At 43.7% G+C, this 22,791-nt stretch overlaps 1 protein-coding gene across 1 annotated transcript in view; it reads left to right on the forward strand.

Annotated features, from left to right (window-relative positions):
* The window catches only part of eif2ak3 (eukaryotic translation initiation factor 2-alpha kinase 3), a 99,822-nt gene extending 92,281 nt beyond the window's left edge, over positions 1-7,541 (forward strand). Inside the window, exon 17 of the mRNA XM_063047117.1 lies at positions 2,446-7,541. Coding sequence (XP_062903187.1) covers positions 2,446-2,622 — 177 coding nt within the window. The 3' untranslated portion in view covers positions 2,623-7,541. The remainder of the gene's footprint in view (positions 1-2,445) is intronic.
* The last annotated feature ends 15,250 nt before the right edge of the window (positions 7,542-22,791 follow it).

Below are 22,791 nucleotides of genomic sequence, written 5' to 3' on the forward strand. Positions count from 1 at the left end.
GATGGCTCACAAACAGCTTTTGGGCGGGTCCTTGGTGATGTCACCTGAGGTCACCGACTGTGACCCCTCCTCCAGATGCGGTCGATCCTCTGCAGTGAACCCGGCACCCAGGCAAGGGCGGACACACACCGGGTTCCCGCTGATCGTACCTTTCCACCCTTGTCGTTGTCTGGCACTTCTCACCCACTCGTGAGAGGCGCACCGCTTCCAGGGTCTTGTTACCTCGGGTGGCGTGTGTGTCTGTCTTAGCGAACCTGTCCCTTTTTATCCCCCTGCTGGGGTATCGCCTGTCCATCACTTCAAACAGTTCAGGGTTCAAAGGGGGGAGCCGCTCCAGACAGCTCTCTCTCCCACATCCCTTCATTACACATCTCCAGACGCTGCTCCATTGTTCCTTATCTCTCCTTCCCCTGAGGGCAGGTGGCAGACCAACTGCTGATGCCACTGATGCTAGCCCAGGCCAGCAAACATCTTAATTTTATGTGTATTCTCGTAACAGTCCATATCCTCAGCTTCATGTTTGTGTCCTGTCATCTACAATACTGAAATGTCATCTCAAAGGTCAAAAATAATATCTGGCTGTGGTAAGCCATCACTTCACTCATTCGCTCACTGTTCTTAATCTTGATTATGCCATTTTCCTTGACTGCTCTGCCATTAACTGGGAGGGTTGCCCTTAACTGGTGCAGTTTGTGCTGGGGAATCGCTTGCAATGGCTTTCCTTGCTCGCATAACTTTAAGTCCATAAGACCTACAGTACCATGAAAAATTTTTGGGCCCCTGGAATTTTTATATGGTTTCAGAATGGAATGGTCTCCATAGTGCCCTGATCGCGACATCAACGCTGTTTGGAATTACCTGAAGAAACAGAAGCGAGCGAGAACTATGGCAAGATGCTTGGAATAACTTACCAGCTGATTTTCTAATAAAACTGCACAGCAGAGAACTGACTCAGTTTCAAAGGCAAAGGGTAGTCACACCAAATATTTGATTTAGTCTTTTTACTGTTTACTGCTCCTTATAGTAAGTTCCTGATATTTAGAAATTTCTCATTTCATTATTTTTGAAAGCATCTTTGCATTACAGAATTTTGCATTTGCCCAAGGCTTTTGCACAATACTGTCAGAGCAGAATTAGGCCATTCAGCCCATCAAGTGTGCACTTACATTCCATTATGGGTGATTTATTATCCTTCTCAGCCCCTTTCTCCCACTTTCTCCCCGTAACCTTTAGCAACCTTATTAATCAAGAAGCTAATCGTCTTCAAATGTACCCAATGAGTTGGCCTCTGCAGCTGTCTGTGGCAATGAATTCCACAGATTCACCACCCTATACCTAAAGAAATTCCTCCTCCCTATTCTAAATGGATGTCCCTCTATTCAGAGCCCATGACCTCCAGTCCCAAACATCCCCACTATAGGAAATGCCCTCTCCACAACCACTCTACCTAGGCCATTCAGGGGCTCCCAACCTTTTTCTATGCAATGGACCAATGCCATTAAGCAAGGAGTCTGTGGGGATCTCCCAGTCTGGATTCTCCCAAGGACATGTCATTGTTTCCACTCCTGTTTCTATTCCGTGTGCTGCCTCTGAAGCCCATCCTTGGAAAATGCAGTAAAAGTCATAAACCTCACCATCCCCTCTGTTCCTCTGGTGCTCTCTAACTCATCTTCCTACTATCTGTTATTCAGTACTGGTTGAGGAGATGGTTTCCATCGCAAGCCCTATTTTCCCCATTATATCTTCCCCTGGAGAATAGCACCCTTTGAACTTTAGTGACCTTGTTACCAGGATGCTGTGTGGATTAAAGAGCATGTTTTATGAGGAAAGGTTGAGTGAGCTAGTGTTTTTTTTCCCCTCTTTGGAATGCGGGGGGATGAGAGGTGACTTGGTAGAGAGATACAAGATGGTAAGAGGGATACAAGATAGATCAAGTGGACAGCAGATACTTTTTCCCAGGGCAGAAATGGCTAATATGATAGGGCACATTTAAGGTGATTGGAAGGGGATGTCAGAGGTAGATTTTTTTTATTACTCAGTGCAGTAGATGCATGGAACACCCTGGTAGAGGCAGATACATTGGGGACAGGTAAGAGACTCTCTTAGCAAGGCACAAGGATGAAAGAAAAATGGAGGACTGTAGGAGGGAAGGGTTAGATTGAATGTGGACTAGGTTAAAAGGCTGGCACAACACTGTGGGCCAAAAGACCCATACTGTGTTGCCCTGTTTCCGGTTACCCTCAAATATGAATTTCATACACTAGAGATGTAGGAATTCTCATGTCTGTAGTAAATCACGTATGCAACATTCGGAAGCCCAATACTCACCATCAGACCTACTGCTCTGTCCGCTGATTAATGCTTTTGTAAATCGAGTATAAAATGTGATAGAATTTCTGGGTCTTGTGGAAATTAACTCTGAATTTTTACAAATCTCTGGTACAGCATGAAATGGTGCAGAAAATGCTCTCTCCTGAACCTGGGGAGCGCCCGGAGGCCGCAGACATCATTGGCAGCCCTCTCTTCGAGGGCTTTGACCTTCCAGAAAAGCAGCTGCTGAGGCAGAGGTCGCGGACACTGAGTTCCAGTGGAGCCAAGGCTTTGAGAGGATCGGTCTCCTAGCAGCGAGACGTCAGCCCGGCTGACTTGCAGGCTCTTGATCCGTGATACCTTCCACTTCATCCAGCTGTCGGCAGTCCAAACCTGCGAACGTGTGTGAGAAAGCTTTGCAAAAGCTTTAAGGCCTAGAGGTGGGCTGTTATGCTTACACACTGAAACTCAAGTGTATCTTAGAAATGGATCTGAAGCGTATGGATAATGCTATGTGAATCAGGGACTCGGTTTGCATTCAGTGCTCTGCTCCTGCGCAAGCTTCAGTTCATTCACAAATCCACTGGCTCTTTTTCTACATGCAGGAGTATATCAAAGCAGGTGCATGCACACTGGAGGTAAGTGCAAACTGAAGTTTTCTCCCACTTGGAGAGCTCTCCGTTGCTGAGTAAGCAGGACCCTGTGTTCGCATCTACCACTCCTCCGTGTTGTTCTCGTCTCTGAGCACAACCATACAAAACCCTGACACCAGGAAGCTCAAGCGACCCTGCCACCTGTGACGTAAAACAGAAAAGACTAGAATTACTTAGCAGGTAAGGCAGCATCCGCAGAGAGAGGAAAAACAAAGCTGCCATTCACGATTTGAAGTGCAGCTTGCCTCATCTATCTGCTTGCTGTTTGTTCCCAATGCGTAGAGTTAGAATGCCCGCAATGATATGAAGATTCAACTAAAGGTGTTGATGAGGCTGAATGTTACCCAGACTTCACTTAAACTGGTTAAAGACAATCTGAAGTATTTTTAAACTGTATTTGTTTTGCTGTGCAAGCTATAGAATGAAAGAAAACTTTTAAGATTCTTAATGATGTAGAATAAAATGTCTTTACATATAAACATTTTGTTAAGGTGACTCAATTGTCTGTTCTTTAGACAAATCCCTTGGATTTTTGACCAATGACAAAATGGGTAAAATTATCTGACAATGGCTTAATCTCAAAAGCATTGCTCTGTGAATGAGACCCTGCGGAGTGGTGGCCAGGACCTGCGTTTGGCCGCAGAGTCCAGGATCAGACCCACAGGCAAAGTCAAGTACTCAATAGGACAGGCAGCTAACCCATGCAGAGAGCATGTGCTGTAATGTATCTGCTGTATATGCCGCTCACTGTGTTTGCTCCATGATCGGACCTGTACCTGTTCAGTGTTTCTGCTCCTGACTTACAGCATTGTATTTTAATTTTATGCGGTCAGTGTATTGTACCTTCATGCTTTCCCCTGTGATTTCTGGTCCCGATTGCAACTGTGCGTGTGTGGCTGTCTCGCATAAATACTGATTCATTGCAGTGCTGAGGTTAAACTTAATATTTACCTGTATTTTGCTGCAGCTCCTGACCTTTGGTTGGTCGATTTGCCTTTGCAAAGTCCCCACCTTTACATTGCTTTCAAGATCACAGAGGCCGTGAATTTCTCTAGGTTTAGCTTTCATTAGAGAGACAGGAGTGGCGAAGGATTTTAACTTGTTGCTGACCATTCGTACTGTGCTGGGATAATGTGGATAAACTGCGGCATTGAATGAGGAGGCTGCTGCATGGGCTTCCCTCCTCAAATCTGCTTGCCTTGTGCTGTCCACTTTGCTAGCACTCTTGCACAGACCGCTGTATTCTTGGGTCCATCACATCTGAGAGTACATCTAGATCATTATCTTAATGATACAAAACAATTTTCCATCACATCCAAGAAGCTTAACCCCTTAAAAATGCACTTTTACTTGTGAAACTTGTTTATGTTGTATTAATTTTGTCTTCCTTGTGAGTGTAATGGACCAGCTCCCCTTCTGAGTTGTATGCCTGTGTTGGCATCATGCACCTTTTGGTGGGAGTTTTATGTTGGTGGGGGGGACATTCCTGTATTCATTAGTCTTCTGGTGACAGACTGACAAGTATACTGGAGTGTTATACATATCCTCTTTCTCCCTGTGCTTCCTTAATTTTTGTCAACATGGCCAGTAACCTGTTCTAAGCTAGGTTTAAAATAAACATGCTTTGTAGAGATTTTATTTTTATTTTGAAAAAGGCAATTATGGTCAATATCTGCTATTGATACCGAGTGCATGGTCGTCTATTTTAGAATAGGTTACCTGAAGGATGGGGTTAGTTATTGGATAACTGCGCTGAAGTCTTGCCTCTTTCTGTCTGTCTGTTCATTAAGTTTCTGCTACGTAAATGTGGTTAATGTCTTGGTTCAAAAAGAAGAAATCAACTAATGTAATTATGTACAGAATTAATCCATAATTGTTGCAGTAATTTTATATTATAATTGTACTATGATGGAAAATTCCTGGATAAATGCAACTGGAGGGTTTTAGATTTTTTGGCTTGTACAGTGTAAAAACTGTAATAGTTTATCAATCCATTTGGGTTGCTGGCACTAGGAATGAATTCCTTGCAATAATTGGTGAGTTGCAACATTGTGACGTCCTACAAGTCGAAGATTCAATAAACTCTTGAACTACGTCTATGATTTTGTATTTACTGAATCTGATGGGAAGAAAACTGATCTGTGAATTTAATGATATTTACTCTTTGCCACAGGCATGAATTTAGAGCACATCTGGATTCTGGAGGATCGCAAGTTTTATGCACAATCTATAATTGTGACATTCCTAATCTGGGCTTGTTTTCTCAATGACTGAGTCTAAGTGTATTAAGAGCAAAAGGGTAACTAGGGGGAGAATAGGACCCATGAGGATCAGTGTGGTCATCTAGGTATTGAACTGTGGAAGATGACCATAAGATACAGGAGCAGAAGCAGACCATTTAGCCCATCGAGTCTTCTCCGCCATTCAATCATGGGCTGATCCAATTCTTCCAGTCATCCCCCACCCCCCTGCTTTCACCCCATACCCTTTGATGCCCTGGCTAATCAAGAACCTATCTCTGCCTTAAATACATCCAATGACTTGGCCTCCACAGCCGCTCATGGCAACAAATTCCACAGATTTACCACCCACTAACTAAAGTAATTTCTCTGCATCTCAGTTCTAAAAGGACGTCCTTCAATCCTGAAGTCATGCCCTCTTGTCCTAGAGTCCCCTACCACGGGAAATAAATTTGCCAAGATGGGTGAGGTCTAAATGAATTTTCCATGGAGCAGGACATAAAGCTAGTGACTTCTATACTAAATATAGAAGCTGTCATAAGTTGTTTTGTTTTTAGTTTAAAGTAGATTCAGTACTATCTTTAATTCCCCTTGTAATTTATAAGATAGATGTATGAGCAAAATTAGACCATTTGATCCATCAAGTCTGCTCTGATTTTCCAATCATGACTGATTTTTTTTTTGCCAATCCTAATTCTCACCTTCTCCTCAAAACCTTACCAAATGAGAATTTATCACTCTCTGCCTGTCCATCATTAAGGATCCCCACCACCCAGGGCATACCCTTTTCTCACTGTTACCCTCAGGAAAAGGGTACAAGAGCTGGAAGGGACACACACTCAACGATTCAGGAACAACTTCTTTCCCTCTGCCTTCGATTTCTGAAAGGACATTGAAACCATGAATACTACCTCACTGCTTTTTAAATTTCTGTTCTTGTATTACTTATTTAATTGTGCTATTTAATATACACATATATACTTTAATTCAGTTTTTATATATATTATGTATTGCATTGTACTGCTGCTGCAAAGTTAACAAATTTCACAACGCATGCCAGTGATATTAAACCTGATTCTAATTCAGATCACTCCTAAAACTAAGGGAGGCAGACTCCATTGACATTTTTAAATGCCAGTTCAAAACCTATTTATTTAACCTTGCTGTTAACATCAATGTCTTTTTATTTTTATCTTTGAACTTTATCTCATTGTAAAGCACTTTGAACTACATTGTTTGTATGAAATGTGCTCTGTAAATAAGTTTTTTAAAATCTTATTGTTGTCTTTTGTGCCAAACATGCTGGTCATTGTCCAACTGATCCTTAAGGCAAGGAGGGACGACTCTGCAATAGAATGATTCTCGCTTGCTGAGCAAATTAATCAAACTGGGGTTTATTCACTGGTGCCAAAAATTAAGCTGGTCAAGATGTGGGCCTGCACCTTCCAGCTTCTCATTGCTGCTCTGACTGTTTTAAGATGGAACATCTTTTAGATCAGGGAGTTCCCAACAAGGTTGGGTTCTTTGGGAAAAGTTTTAATCGGTCTTGAAATCCTGGTCGCTTAAATCTGTTACCATGAAGCCTCACCCAGCCTCCCCGCCTGTTTGGTTAGTTTTCATTTGTGTGTGGGGTGTGTCCAGGATGAGGGTCGGTGTGCATGCAAACAGCTGCTTTGGTTGCCGTTCTCCAAACGCTGCAGCATCTTCATAGTCACAGAAGCATACAGCACCGAACTGTGCCCCTTTTGGCTGCCCAGTCTTCGCAGAGCCTGATGCATATCTGTGGTAATTCCATTCACCCACATAGGCACGTCCCTCTGCCTTTCTTATCCAAGTTTCTGTCCAACCGTGCTCTGAACATTGTGATCTTACACCTGTCTGGTCTCCTTTGACTTTGAGGAGAGTGTTGAAACTTTTACTTTCTTGGTGTCAACAAGCTGAGTTTTGGGATGAGTAGCAGGGAGGGAGGGGCAAAACTTGTGGGGATCTCCAAATGTAAGGCGACTGCAAAATGTCTTAATGGTGAGATCGCATTGAAATAATGGTGATGTGTTCTTCCCTCAGCGCAGTGAGGCCGCTGATTAATTTAGCCACCTCTCCTGCAAGTGCCACCGTCCCCACTTCAGTTGAGCCACTGTCCGTAAGAAGTTTGTACTGTCACCATGTGGATTTCCTCCTACATTCCAGAGATGTTAGGGTTAGTAAGTTGTCGACATGCTCTGTTGGTGCTGGAAACATGGCAGCATTTAAAGGCTGCTTTCGGCACATCTTCAGACTGTTGGTTATTGATTCAAACAAAGCATTTCACTGTATGCTTCAATGTAAATGTGACAACTAAAGCTAAACTTTTATTTTTTAAAAATCCTTTTGTTACCCTTAATGAATAAAAATCTTCTATTCCGGTTTTCTGATTTGTCTCAGTGTCTACAATTGTTCTGACACATTGTATGAGTTTGTATTATTCCCAAGTGTTTCTTTCCCTCCGCTCCTTGGTGGCTTTTTATGTCTGTGGTCTATTGTTCTAAATTCCCCAACCGGTGGAAGAGCTTCGATATTGGAATGCAGGAGAATGAGGGGAAATTTGATAGAGGTATACAATATTATGAAGGGTACATGCAAGCAGACTTTTTCCACTGAGAGATTGGGTGGGACTGCAACTGGAGGTCATGGGTTAAGGGTGAAAGGTGAAATATTTAAGGGGAAGCTTCTTCACTCAGAGGGTGGTGAGAATGTGGAACAAGCTGGCGGTGCAAATTGTGCATGCAAGCTCGATTTCAACGTTTGGGGAGTTTGGATAGGTGCAAGGATGGTAGGGGTATGGAGGGCTATGGTCTGGGTGCAGGTCGATGGGACCAGGCAGCTTAAATGGTTCAGCGTGGACTAGATGGGCTGAAGGGCCTGTACTTTTCCTTGACTATCTGATACTCTTTTCATTTGAGATACCTAGTGTTTAATCCCTTAGGCTTCTGAGGGGAAACCTGGCTCACAATGAGCTGTAGCAACAGACGAGAGTAGCAGTCAAAGAAAGACTACAATGACCATGACGCCTTGCGCGGGCACCAGTGCGCATGGGTGACCCGTGTACCTGCCGATATCATTCTCTGCAAAGCGTTTTTGGCGATTCTCTTCGGGGGTGTACATCACGACCGGAATATTGGTAATAAGGGGCTAATACACTCAATTTCGTTTCTAAAAGGGTTTATCTAACGAATTTAATAATAAACACACAGCGCATATTTTCCTCGCATGAATATAGTGATGAGTCAATTATCAGGGGAGGACGGGGAGCTTGAAGTGCTGAAAGAAACATAGAAAATAGGTGCAGGAGTAGGCCATTCGGCCCTTCGAGCCTGCACCGCCATTTATTATGATCATGGCTGATCATCCAACTCAGAACCCCGCCCCAGCCTTCCCTCCATACCCCCTGACCCCCGTAGCCACAAGGGCCATATCTAACTCCCTCTTAAATATAGCCAATGAACTGGCCTCAACTGTTTCCTGTGGCAGAGAATTCCACAGATTCACCACTCTCTGTGTGAAGAAGTTTTTCCTAATCTCGGTCCTAAAAGGCTTCCCCTCTATCCTCAAACTGTGACCCCTCGTTCTGGACTTCCTCAACATTGGGAACAATCTTCCTGCATCTAGCCTGTCCAATCCCTTTAGGATCTTATACGTTTCAATCAGATCCCCCCTCAATCTTCTAAATTCCAACGAGTACAAGCCCAGTTCATCCAGTCTTTCTTCATATGAAAGTCCTGCCATCCCAGGAATCAATCTGGTGAACCTTCTTTGTACTCCCTCTATGGCAAAGACGTCTTTCCTCAGATTAGGGGACCAAAACTGCACACAATACTCCAGGTGTGGTCTCACCAAGGCCTTGTACAACTGCAGTAGTACCTCCCTGCTCCTGTACTCGAATCCTCTCGCTATAAGTGCCAGCATACCATTCGCCTTTTTCACCGCCTGCTGTACCTGCATGCCCACTTTCAATGACTGGTGTATAATGACACCCAGGTCTCGTTGCACCTCCCCTTTTCCTAATCGGCCACCATTCAGATAATAATCTGTTTTCCTATTTTTGCCACCAAAGTGGATAACTTCACATTTATCCACATTAAATTGCATCTGCCATGAGTTTGCCCACTCACCCAACCTATCCAAGTCACCCTGCATCCTCTTAGCATCCTCCTCACTGCTAACACTGCCACCCAGCTTCGTGTCATCCGCAAACTTGGAGATGCTGCATTTAATTCCCTCATCCAAGTCATTAATATATATTGTAAACAACTGGGGTCCCAGCACTGAACCTTGCGGTACCCCACTAGTCACCGCCTGCCATTCTGAAAAGGTCCCGTTTATTCCCACTCTTTGCTTCCTGTCTGCTAACCAATTCTCCACCCACATCAATACCTTACCCCCAATACCGTGTGCCTTAAGTTTGCACACTAATCTCCTGTGTGGGACCTTGTCAAAAGCCTTTTGAAAATCCAAATATACCACATCCACTGGTTCTCCCCTATCCACTCTACTAGTTACATCCTCAAAAAATTCTATGAGATTCGTCAGACATGATTTTCCTTTCACAAATCCATGCTGACTTTGTCCGATCATTTCACCGCTGTCCAAATGTGCTGTTATCACGTCCTTGATAACTGACTCCAGCAGTTTCCCCACCACCGTCGTTAGGCTAACCGGTTTATAATTCCCCGGTTTCTCTCTCCCTCCTTTTTTAAAAAGTGGGGTTACATTAGCCACCCTCCAATCCTCAGGAACTAGTCCAGAATCTAACGAGTTTTGAAAAATTATCACCAATGCATCCACTATTTCTTGGGCTACTTCCTTAAGCACTCTAGGATGCAGACCATCTGGCCCTGGGGATTTATCTGCCTTCAATCCCTTCAATTTACCTAACACCACTTCCCTACTAACATGTATTTCACTCAGTTCCTCCATCTCACTGGAGCCTCTGTCCCTTACTATTTCTGGAAGATTATTTATGTCCTCCTTAGTGAAGACAGAACCAAAGTAATTATTCAATTGGTCTGCCATGTCCTTGCTCCCCATAATCAATTCACCTGTTTCTGTCTGCAGGGGACCTACATTTGTCTTTACCAGTCTTTTCCTTTTTACATATCTATAAAAGCTTTTACAGTCCGTTTTTATGTTCCCCGCCAGTTTTCTCTCATAATCTTTTTTCCCCTTCCTAATTAAGCCCTTTGTCCTCCTCTGCTGAACTCTGAATTTCTCCCAGTCCTCAGGTGAGCTACCTTCTCTGGCTAATTTGTATGCTACTTCTTTGGAATTGATACTATCCCTAATTTCTCTTGTCAGCCACGGGTGCACTACCTTCCTTGATTTATTCTTCCAGTAGAAGTGGTAGAGGCAGGTTTTATATTATTTAAAGAAAAATTGGATAGGTATATGGACAGGAAAGGAATGGAGGGTTATGGGCTGAGTGCAGGTCGGTGGGACTAGGTGAGAGTAGCGTTCAGCACAGACTAGAAGGGCAGAGATGGCCTGTTTCCGTGCTATAATTGTTATATGGTTATATAAGTCACTTATCAGCCAATAGCATCATAACATTTTAAGTAACGTTTGGATATTAAACACACAGCACATATTTTCCTCGTATGAACATATAAAATTATTGCAACGCACCAATATCGCTGAATCAGTGGGAGCCCTGGGCTTGTTTCCCTGCAACAAGACGGTCCTATCGAGGGGTGATGGGAGACAGCGATACTCGAAGGGGGTTCCTTATGTCCAGGCTATTCCGTGATTTAGTTTTCGTTGCATTCATTGCAGAGGTATGTTGGAAATGGAAGCAATGTTTTCAGTGCTTTCGTGGCTATCTCAGGATATTTAGCCTTGACTTTGATCCAGAATGCCGGCAGAGATGTTACGTCAAACATACTTTTCAGCCCGTCGTCATTTGCAAGCTTGAGGAGTTGATCTTCTTCCTGCGCTGACATGGATGACAGGTGGGTAATGACCTCGCGTGTGTTCAGGTTCAACAGTGGGCGTGACAGGGAATGAGGAAAGGTGCCACTGACTCATATCGGCAAATCATATCGTTTCCTCGCGGCCCGGTACCAGTCCGCGGCTCGGTGGTTGGGGACCGCTGCTGTTAACCAATTTCCCCCGGGATCAATAAAATATGACTATGACTATTTGTAATAGCAATTATTCAGTGATTCAGAGCAATTGTAAGTGCATGCATTGGCCACTGGGTGGGGGTGTGGCACCGATCTGAGCAGTTTTTACACTTCTTGTGACTTAAGATTTGATACCTTGATCCAACGGGGAATGTGAATACGTGTTCTTTATACGTACCGTGGGTTACTAATAACAAACCATATTCTGGAAGAATAGAACTAGAACTTTTATTTACAACAGCAACAGCAACCACGTTTTTATCATACGAGTTTATCAATCATTCTCCCATTTCTGCACATGCATCGAACTCTGTCCAATCACATTCTGACACGTAATATCACCACGTCTTCCTTTCCTTAAAAAGAAAAACAATTAGCAACATTGATCAGAACAAATACATAATTTAACATGTCTCTATCAGTCTCTCTGGGGGTTTACAAACAGGACTAGACCTTATAAGTGGTTCACACAGTTCTTGTGTTTTCTTATTATTTCCATGTTTTGTCTGGTCTGCATCAGTTAACAAACTCTGAAGTTGGCTCTTTCTTGAGGTCTTCATGATTTCTTAACACTGTTCCTTCTGTTTGGACCATGTATGATCTGGGTTGTACTTCAAGTACTGCAGCTTTCTTAATTCCTTCCACTTTCATTTGTAATGAAATACTAATCTTTTCTTCATCTAATTCATTCATTAACGGTGTAATCTCTTTTATGCTGAGACTTCATCATTTCAATAAAACTTCTCAATTCCTTCACTTGTGCTTTCACTTCTTCAATTGAATCCTGATTCTTGTCCCTCTTTGGCTTCAGATCAGTATTGTACTGTACCGGCAAGTTTGGCCTCTGTCCTCCTGCAGAGGTGAAATTGTGATGGAATGCGTGGCCCATAGATGCATGTGCGTTACTTCCAGAGGGCAAAATTGGAACTCCTGGTTTTGGTGGCAATGCTTCGTCAGATGCTGGTAGCAAAGGGATGGGTCTGGGAGCTTTCTTTATGACTTCTAGCCATTCCATTCTGTTACTGTATTCTGACTCTGTGTCACTGTCCAGGACTAAGCCATCAATTCCATTATCTAAATCATTGACAAAGTGTGAAAAGCTGCTGTCTCAATTCCCACTCGCTGCCTCCTGGCTGCCAGCCATTTCACTATCCATGCCAGTATCTTTCCTGTAACACCACAGGATTTTATCTTGTTAAGCACCCTTGCATGTGGCACCTTATCAAATACCTTCTATACAGCCAAGATGTGGGGTTAAGATTGCAAAGGGAGCTGGAAAAGGCATGTAATAAGGGTAATGACACAATTGTAATGGGAACTTCTATATGCAAGGGGATTGGGAAAATCAGGTTGGTGTTGGATCGCAAGAGAGCGAAGGTGTTGAATGCCTATTAGGTGGTTTTTTAGAGCAGCTTGTGCTTGAGGCTACTCAGGAAAAGGCTATTTTAGATTGGGTGTTGTGTATCCAGATCTTATTAGGGAGCTTAGTGTAAAGGAACTCCTAGGAGACAGTGATCATAATATGATTGAATTATACTGTATTTTAAGAGGGAGAAGCATAAGTCACATGTATCTGTTTCGCAATTGAATAAAGGAAATTACATAGGCATGAGAGAGGAGCTTCCCTGGGTGGATTGGAGGAAAATATTGGCGGGGGTGACGGCAGAGCAGAGATGGCTGAAGCTTCTGGGAATAGTTCACAAGGCGCAGGATAGACAACCATGGCTGACAAAGGAAGTTGAGGACTGCATAAAAGCCAAGGAAAGGGCATGTAAGGTAGAAAAAGCAAGTGAGAAGTTGGATGATTGGGAAGCTTTTAAAATCCAGAAAAAGGCAAATAAATATGCTATAAGAAGGGAAAAGATGAAATATGAGGACAAACTAGCCGATAATACAAAGCAGGATACCAAAAGATTTTTCAGTTATATAATGAGTAAAAGGGAGGCGAGAGTTGATGTTGGACCACTGGAAAATGATGCTGGTGAGGTAGTAATGGGGGGACAAAAAAATGGCAGATGAACGTAATGGGTATTTTGCACCTGCCTTCACTGTGGAAGACACTTGCAGTGTAACAGAAGTCTGTGAGTGTCAGGGAGCAGGAGTGAGTGGCATTGCTATTACAAAGGAAAAAGTGCCAGGTAGACTCAAAGGTTTTAAGGTGGATAGGTCATCTGGGCCAGATGGACTACACCCCAGAGTCCTGAGAGAGGTTGCTGAAGAGGTAATGGATGTATTGGTCATGATCTTTCAAGAATCACTTGATTCTGGCGTGGTCCTCAAGGACCGGATTATTGCAAATGTCACTCCACTCTTTAAGAAGGGAAGAAGTCAAAGAAAGGAAATTGTAGGTCAGTTAGCCTAACCACAGTGGTTGGGATAGTGTTGGAGTTTATTATTAAGGATGAGGTTTCAAGTTTCCTGGAGACTAATGACAAAATAAGTCAAAGTCAGCGTGGTTTCTGTAGAGGGAAATCTTGCCTGACAAATCTGTTAGTTGCAAGCAGGGTGGATGAAGGAGAGGCAGTGGATGTCATTTACTTGTACATTCAGAAGCGTTTGATAAGGTGCCATACATGAGGCTGCTTAACAGGATAAAATCCTATTAACAATTCTTCAGACTCTCCACCACGACCAAATCCCTTTATCCCAGGAATCTTTTTAACAAATCTCTGTTACCCTTCTAGATTTTTTTTCAATTTTATTTAGATACAACATGATAACAGGTACTTTAGACCAACAAGTCCATGCCGCCCAATTATGCCCACATCACCAAATAACCGAATAATTGGCATGTCTCTGGAATGTGGGAGGAAACCCACCTGGCCATGGGGAGAATGTACAAACTCCTTAGGCAGCATCGGAACTGAACCTAGGTCGCTAGAGCTGTAATGGTGTTATGCTAACGCTATAATTTGAATTTGGTGAAAAGAGTCTTAGTCAGTAGTTTTGGGCCCCATATCTCAGAAAGGATGTATTGTCATTGGACAGAGTCCAGAGGAGGTTTATGAGTATGATTCCAGGAATGAAGGGGTTAACATATGAGGAGCGTTTGGCAGCTTTGGGCCTGTACTCACTGGAATTTAAAAGAATGTGGGGGGTTCTCATTGAAACCTACTGAATGTTGAAAGGACAAGATAAGGTGGATGTGGAGAGGATGTTTCCTGTGCTGGGGGTATCAAGAACCAGAGGGCACAGCCTCAAAATTGAGGGCCGACCCTTTAGAACAGAGGTAAGGAGGAAGTCTTTTAGCCAAAGAGTAGTAAATCTGTGGAATGCTCTGCCACAGACTATGGTGGAGGCCAAGTCCATGTGTTTATTTAATGTGGAATTTGATAGTTTCATGATTGGTCAAGGCATCAAATGATATGGTGAGAAGGCAGGCGTGTGCGGTTGAGTGGGATCCGTTTTCAGCAGTGATGGAATGACGGAGTAGATTTGATGGGCAAAATGGCCTGATTCTGCTCCTGTGTCTTATCACTGGAAAAGCGGAGTGTGTGAAGGCATATGATAAAGGTATGAGGACGCTGAAGGTCCTAGACAAAATACAGGGAGTGAAACTGGCAGAGGGTCAAGAATCAGGTATGTGGATAGGAAATGTTTAGAGGGATATGGGCCAAACATAGGCAAATAAGATTAGCTTAGATGGGCATCTTAGTTGGCGTCTTAGTTGACTCGCTTAATTGGCATGTATGAGATGGGCTGAAGGGCCTGTTTCTGTGCTTTGCATCTCTGAGTTGAAGTAGTAGCGGCATTTGGAGTATTGTGTGCAGTTTTGGCCACCTACAATGCTGAAGTTGTACAGAGAAAATTGACGCGTGGCCAAGTGGTTATGGCATCGGTCTAGTGATCTGAAGGTCGCTAGTTCGACCCTCAGCTGAGGCAGCGTGTTGTGTCCTTGAGCAAGGCACTTAACCACACATTGCTCTGCGACGACACCGGTGCCAAGCTGTATCAGCCCTAGTGCCCTTCTCTTGGACAACATCGGTGGCGTGGAGAGGGGAGACATGCAGCATGGGCAACTGCCAGTCTTCTATACAACCTTACCCAGGCCTGCGTCCTGGAAACCTTCCAAGGCACAAATCCATGGTCTCACGAGACTAACAGATGCCAATATAAAGAAAACAGAAAATTTACAAGGATGTTGCTGGGTCTGGTGGACCAGAGTTACAAGAAAAGATTGAACAGGTTAGGACGTTATTCCTAAGAATGTAGAAGATTGAGAGGAGTTTTGATGGCAGTATCCAAAAATAGGGTAAATGCAAGCGGGCTTTTTCCACTGAGGTTTGGTGGGTCTACAACTAGAGGTCATGGGTTAAGGGTGAAAGGTGAAAAGTTTAAAAGGAACATGAGGGGAAACTTCTTCACTCAGAGGGTCGTGTGAGTGTGAAATGAGCTGACGGTGCTAGTGGTGCATGCGAGCTTGATTTCAATGTTTAAGAGCAGTTTGGACAGGCATACGAATGGTAGGGGTATGGTGGGGTATGGTCCCAGTGCAGGTTGATGGGAGCAGGCAGTTTAAATGGTTTTGAAGAGAGATTTCCGGGAGTTAGGAAGGAAGCTGAGAAGCAAGATCTCCAGAGTAGTAATCTCAGGATTGCTACCTGTGCCATGTGTTAGCAAGGGCAAGAGTAGTAGGATCAGGCAGATGAATGCGTAGCTGAGAGACTGGTGCAGGGGGCAGGGCTTCACATTCTTGGAACATTGGGATCTCTTCTGGGGGAAGTCTGACCTGCTCAAAAAGGACAGGTTACACCTGAACCCGAAGGGGACCAATATCCTGGCGGGAAGGTTTAATAGAGCTGTTAGGGAGGGTTTAAACTAATTTGGCAGGGGGATGGGAACCGGAATGAAAGAGCAGAGGAGGGGGAAAACAGAAATAAATCTAAGATAATGAGCAGTAAAGATGTCAGGAAGGACAGGCAGGTGATGGGGCAAATTTCCAGCCATTGGGATGAGTTGCAGTGCAATAAAGTTGCAGTGCAATCAAAGCAAAAAGTACCAAATACTGGACTTAAGTGCACGCAGCATAAGGGATAAGGTGGATCTTGTTGTACAGCTACAGAATGGCAGGTATGATATTGTGGCCATCACTGAGACGTGGCTAAAGGATGCATGTCTCTGGGAGCTGAACGTCCAAGGATACATGGTGTATCGGAAGGATAGGAAGGTAGGCAGAGGGGGAGGCGTGGCTTTATTGGTAAGAAATAATATTAAATCATTAGAAAGAGGTGACAAAGGATCGGAAGGTGCAGAATCATTATGGGTTGAGCTAAGAAATCGCAGGGGTAAAAGGACCCTGATGGCATTTATATACAGACCTCCTAACATCTGCAGTGATGTGGACTACAAATTACAACAGGTAATAGAAACGTTTTGTCAGAAGGGCAGTGTTATGATAATTGTGGGGGATTTTAACATGCGAGTGGATTGTGAAAATCAGGTCAGCACTGGATCTCAAGAGAGAGAATTTGTAGAATGTCTGCGAGATGGCTTTTTAGAACAGCTTGTTGTTGAGCCTACTAGGGGATCGGCTGTACTGGATCGGGTATTGTGTAATGAACCGGAGGTGATTAGAGAGATTGAGGTGAAGGAACCCTTAGGAGGCAGTGATCATAACATGATTGAGTTCACTGTGAAATTAGAGAAAGAGAACCGAAATCTGATGTGTCCGTATTTCAGTGGAGTAAAGGAAACTACAGTGGCATGAGAGAGGAACTGGCCAAAGTTGACTGGAAAGGGACACTAGCAGGAAGAACAGCAGAGCAGCAGTGGCTGGAGTTTATGCGAGAAGTGAGGAAGGTGCAAGACAGGTATATTCCAAAAAAGAAGAAATTTTCGAGTGGAAAAAGGTTGCAACTGTGGCTGACAAGAGAAGTCAAAGCCAAAGTTAAAGCAAAGGAGAGGGCATACAAGGAAACAAAAATTAGTGGGAAGACAGAGGATTGGGAAGTTTTTAAAAGCTTACAAAAGGAAACTAAAAAGGTCATTAAGAGGGAAAAGATGAACTACGAAAGGAAGCTAGCAAATAATATCAAAGAGGATGCTGAAAGCTTTTTCAAGTATATAAAGAGTAAAAGACAGGTGAGAGTAGATATAGGACCGATAGAAAATGATGCTGGAGAAATTGTAATGGGAGATAAGGAGATGGCAGAGGAACTGAATGAGTATTTTGCATCAGTCTTCACTGAGGAAGACATCAGCAGTATACCGGACACTCAAGGGTGTCAGGGAAGAGAAGTGTGCGCGGTCACAATTACAACAGAGGAAGTACTCAGGAAGCTGAATAGTCAAAGGGTAGATAAATCTCCCAGACCAGATGGAATGCACCCTTGTGTTCTGAGGGAAGTAGCTGTGGAGATTGTGGAGGCATTAGCAATGATCTTTCAAAAGTCAATAGATTCTGGCATAGTTCTGGAGGACTAGAAGATAGCAAATGTCACTCTGCTATTTAAGAAGGGGGCAAGGAAGCAAAAAGGAAATTATAGACCTGTTAGCTTGACGTCGGTGGTTGGGAAGTTGTTGGAGTCAATTGTCAAGGATGAGGTTACGGAGTACCTGGAGGCATATGCCAAGATAGGCAGAACTCAGCATAGTTTCCTTAAAGGAAAATCCTGCCTGACAAACCTATTGCAATTTTTTGAGGAAATTACAAGTAGGCTAGACAAGGGAGATGCAGTGGATGTTGTGTATTTGGATTTTCAGAAGGCCTTTGACAAGATGCTGCACATGAGGCTGCTAAACGAGATAAGAGCCGATGGAATTATGGGAATGTTACACATGTGGATAGAGCATTGGCTGATTGGCAGGAAACAGAGAGTGGGAATAAAGGGATCCTATTCTGGTTGGCTGCCGGTTACCAGTGGTTTTCCACAGGGGTCTGTGTTGGGGCCGCTTCTTTTTACGATGTACATCAACGATTTGGATTATGGAATAGATGGCTTTGTGGCTAAATTCACTGATGATACAAATATAGGTGGAGGGGCTGGTAGTGCTGAGGAAACAGAGAGTCTGCAGAGACACTTGGATAGATTGGGAGAGTGGGCAAAGAAGTGGCAAATGAAATATAACATTGGAAAGTGTATATGCACTTTAGTAGAAGAAATAAATCGGCAGACTATTATTTAAATGGGGACAGAATTCAAAGTTCTGAGATGCAGCGGGACTTGGGAGTCCTCGTACAGGATACCCTTAAGGTTAACCTCCAGGTTGAGTCGGTGGTGAAGAAGGTGAATGCAATGTTGGCATTCATTTCTCGAGGAATAGAGTATAGGAGCAGGGATGTGATGTTGATGCTCTATAAGGCACTGGTGAGACCTCACTTGGGGTATTGTGGGCAGTTTTGGGCTCCTTATTTAAGAAAGGATGTGCTGACGTTGGAGAGGGTTCAGAGAAGATTCACCAGAATGATTCCTGGAATTAGAGGGTTAACATATGAGGAACATTTGACCGCTCTTGGACTGTACTCCTTGGAATTTAGAAACATTTCGAATGTTGAAAGGCATGGATAGAGTGGATGTGGCAAAGTTGTTTGCCATGGTGGGGGAGTCTAGTACGAGAGGGCATAAATTAAGGATTGAAGGGTGCTCATTCAGGACAGAGATGCAAAGAAATTTTTTTAGCCAGAGGTTGGTGAATCTGTGGAATTTGTTGCCACGGGTGGCAGTGGAGGACAAGTCATTGGGTGCATTTAAGGCAGAGATTGATAGGTATCTGAGTAGCCAGGGCATCAAAGGTTATGGTGAGAAGGCAGGAGAGTTGAACTAAATGGGGGAATGGATCAGCTGATGATAAAGTGGCGGAGCAGACTCAATGGGCCGAATGGCCTACTTCTGCTCCTTTGCCGAAGGGCCTGATTCTGTACTGTACTTCTCTATGTTTGACTCTTTAGATGTTTGTAAAATGACCAAAGCTGATGTGGAAAAATTCCTTCTCCCCACTGAGAATTTAGGGTCCAAAATGAATTGGCAGATGGATCAAATAAATATCGAGCAGGAGGGAGAATTGACAGAACTACTGGGAGAGGGTCGATGAGCTTGAACAGGCAGATTCCTCCTTCATGAAGCTGACGCAGACCAAAAGTAGTCAAATTCCACAATGGTAGTCTTTCCTTGATTCCGTGAAACTAGGTACATTATGTGATCTCAATCAATTCATAGGAAGCTGATCTTGCTTACCAACAAGGTAGCATGGACTTGTACTAATTGGTAGGTGGTTGCTGTAGCAATATTTTGTTGCCCAGTGTCTGGTGGGAATCTGAGACTCTCTCCCTGGAAGGCCGATAGAACAAGACAGCCCCGTTATGTTGAAGTTGTGCCTGGATCTGCATACGAGGTGCGGTGGCCTACAGCACTATGCGTTCGCAAATGGAAAATAAGAACAGGAAGCTGGAATTTGTCTGAATAGCTGTCTTTTCAGTCAGCACCAGAGAAACATTCTATAATGATCAATAAGCTTATCATTTGGAGTCAAATGACTTTACCTGGTGTCTCAGGGCAGAGAGTGCCTGCACCCGCGAACCCACCCCGGCACTCCCTCTCAGCCACCTGTCCCACACCCCTGCCACAGCACTCCACCTTCGCCATTCCCAACAGCCTTTGCTCCTGCCAGATTTACAAACTCGCTGTCCACTCCACGACGACAGAGTATGGTACTATGCAAAAGTGTCAGGCACCCAGCTATATATACAGCATGTGCCAAAGACTTTTGCAAGACATTTGTATTTGAGTCTGATTATTGACATTTGCACATGAAACTGTTCTGCTAATTGTTCATTGCTCCTGGTTGTTTGCACTATTGTCTTGCAAATTGTTGGTTGCTATTGTGTTGTCTGTTATTGTATTGTCCTGTATTCTATGTCTGGCATTGAACCACAATCAGTGCGAGAATGCTTCATATACTGGCAATAAAGTGATCCTGAATCCACAGTGCTGCAAATTTCTCTCATTTATCTCTGCAATTTTGTTAGCTGAAGACATTCTCTGTCTGAAGACCTGCTTACCTCCAGCACTTTGTTCCCAATTCTGCTTCTCTGGTTTTATTTAACTTCATTAAATTGAACAGAAGATGTTTTCTGGTCCTACCTGATGCTCCTGGCACCATAATTGGTGTTTTTAAACAAAAATAGAAAACATCAGAAACACAGCAGGGGAGTTCAGAGAGAGGTGATGCATGTGGTTCCTTCTTCAAAGCACCAGTCTCCCCACCTGAAGCGGTATCTTGCTGCTGCTCTCCACATGTGTTTACTGACTTACTGTGCTTCCAGATGTTGTTCTCGTGGATTTCCATCATCTTACACTTATTTTGATCTTTTCATCATCAGTGAAATAAAAATTAAATTATGTTAATGTCTCTCAGTACCAAGGCCAGGATAGTTCTCTCCGCAAAAGCAGACATTGACTCAGGGATCAACCTCCGCTGGTGGAGTCTAAGGTAAAGAGTCTTTCATGATCCCAACCTACAGCTGCAAACAAAACTTCTGGTCTGTAGAACGGTTGCCCTTCCTACGTTACGGTATGGAGCGCCTACAATAGGCATCTGAGAGCCCTGGGAAAATGCCACCGAAGACCCTCACAAAAGAATTTGGAGATCAGCCAGAAGGTCGGACGTACTAATACCAGCTTACTGGAGGAGGCCAACATGAAGAGGGTCTCCACCACGATAAAGCAACACCAACTCTGACAGGTCGTGTCATCCGGGTGTCTAACTCGCGTCTCCTCAAACAGATCTTTACTCCCAGTTGAAGAAAGGTCAGCGAGCTCTTGGTGGGCCAAGGAAAGGCCAGCCTGAAGAAATTCAACATTACATCTAAAAACCAGGAAAACATTGCACTCAATAGATATACCCGGTAAAAATCTGTTCAAGAGCAAATTGTACTACATCAGAGTGAGCTCTACTTGTACAGCTGCAGCAGTAGAGGTCAGAACAATCAAAAGAGACTGAACAATCAAGAGACCCAACCACTAACCACAGCCAACACTTACACTTACCCACATTGCACCAGAATATGTTCTTTCTGAATTGGCCTCTAGAGGCCACGTGAAGACACCCAAATAGACAACCTCTTAGAAAAACACCATACTCAAATCACATGTTCACACCGCTACTGTAGGATCGACTTCCTTAAATGGAGAGGGTTCAATGGTGGCTCACGAAAATTATTCCAGGATTGAATGACTTGTCATATGAAGAGCATTTGATGGCTCTGGACCTGTATTCACTAGAACTCAGAAAAATGAGGGATGACCTCATTGAAACCAATTGAATGGTTAAAGGACTCGATGTTGTGGATGTGGAGGGGATGTTTCCTTTGGTGGAGGAGTCTAAAACCAGAGGACGCAGCCTCAGAATAGAGGGGCATCCTTTTAGAATGGAGATGAGGAGGAATTCCTTTAGCCAAAGAGTGGTGAATCTGTGGAATTCTTTGCCTCAGGCAGCTGCAGTAGCCAAGTCTATGTATATTTAAGGCAGATGTTGATAGATTCTTGATTGATCAGGGAATGAAGACAGGAGATTAGGGCTGAGAGGAACATTGGATCAACTATGATGAAATGGTGGAGCAGGCTCGATGGCCCAAATGGCCTAATTCAGCTTCTATATCTTATGGTCTCATGCTCTTAACATTTTGTCAGAAATAAATCACACAGTTTTTACTTCCATGATCTGATTGTTTTTCCTTCGAGCACTGGAGGTTGAGAGGTGACCTGATAGAGGAGTACAGCACAATAAGAGATGTAGATCAAGTGGATAGCCAGAGACTTTTGCCCAAGTGGCTAATGCAAGGGGACATAATTTTATGGTGACTGGAGGAAAATATGGGGGGGGGGTAATGTCTGAGATAGATTGTTTTTAAAAACACACAAAGTGGTAGATGCAAATATCAATCTCTGCTGTTCCTTTGGGTTCATCAGATGCTTGGAGAGGGGAGCTTGCTACATGGGCAACAGTTTGCTCTTCATATTGTACTGTCCTTTCTTGTGCATCTAGACAGCTACAGCGCGATATCCATAGTCAACTCTGACCAACGGAGGCCCCAGAGGTAGGTGGATGGTACACGTTGCCAAGAGTAATGGTAGATACATTTGAGATATTTACGAGACTCTTAGATAGGCATCTGGATGATAGAGAAATGGAGGACTTTATGATAGGGTGGGTTGAAAGGTTAGCACAACATTGTGGGCAGAAAGGCCTGTACTGTTCTGTTAAGTTCTATGTTCTAGTGTTTAATCGGTATCCTCAATGTTTGCCACTAACCTCAGTTAGAAATTGTGCTTCCATAACTGAAAAATTGAAGGAAAGAAAAAAATATTATTTAAGTGGGGTGAGATTGAAAGATGTTCCCAGTGCATGCAATGTGTACTGAGCAGGCTGGTGCAACATGTTTTTGGGAAAGCTAATGGAATACTGGCCTGTAACTCAAGCTACTTTATATATGCA

Source organism: Mobula hypostoma, chromosome 4 (assembly GCF_963921235.1).
Source record: "Mobula hypostoma chromosome 4, sMobHyp1.1, whole genome shotgun sequence".
NCBI classification, from domain to species: domain Eukaryota; kingdom Metazoa; phylum Chordata; class Chondrichthyes; order Myliobatiformes; family Myliobatidae; genus Mobula; species Mobula hypostoma.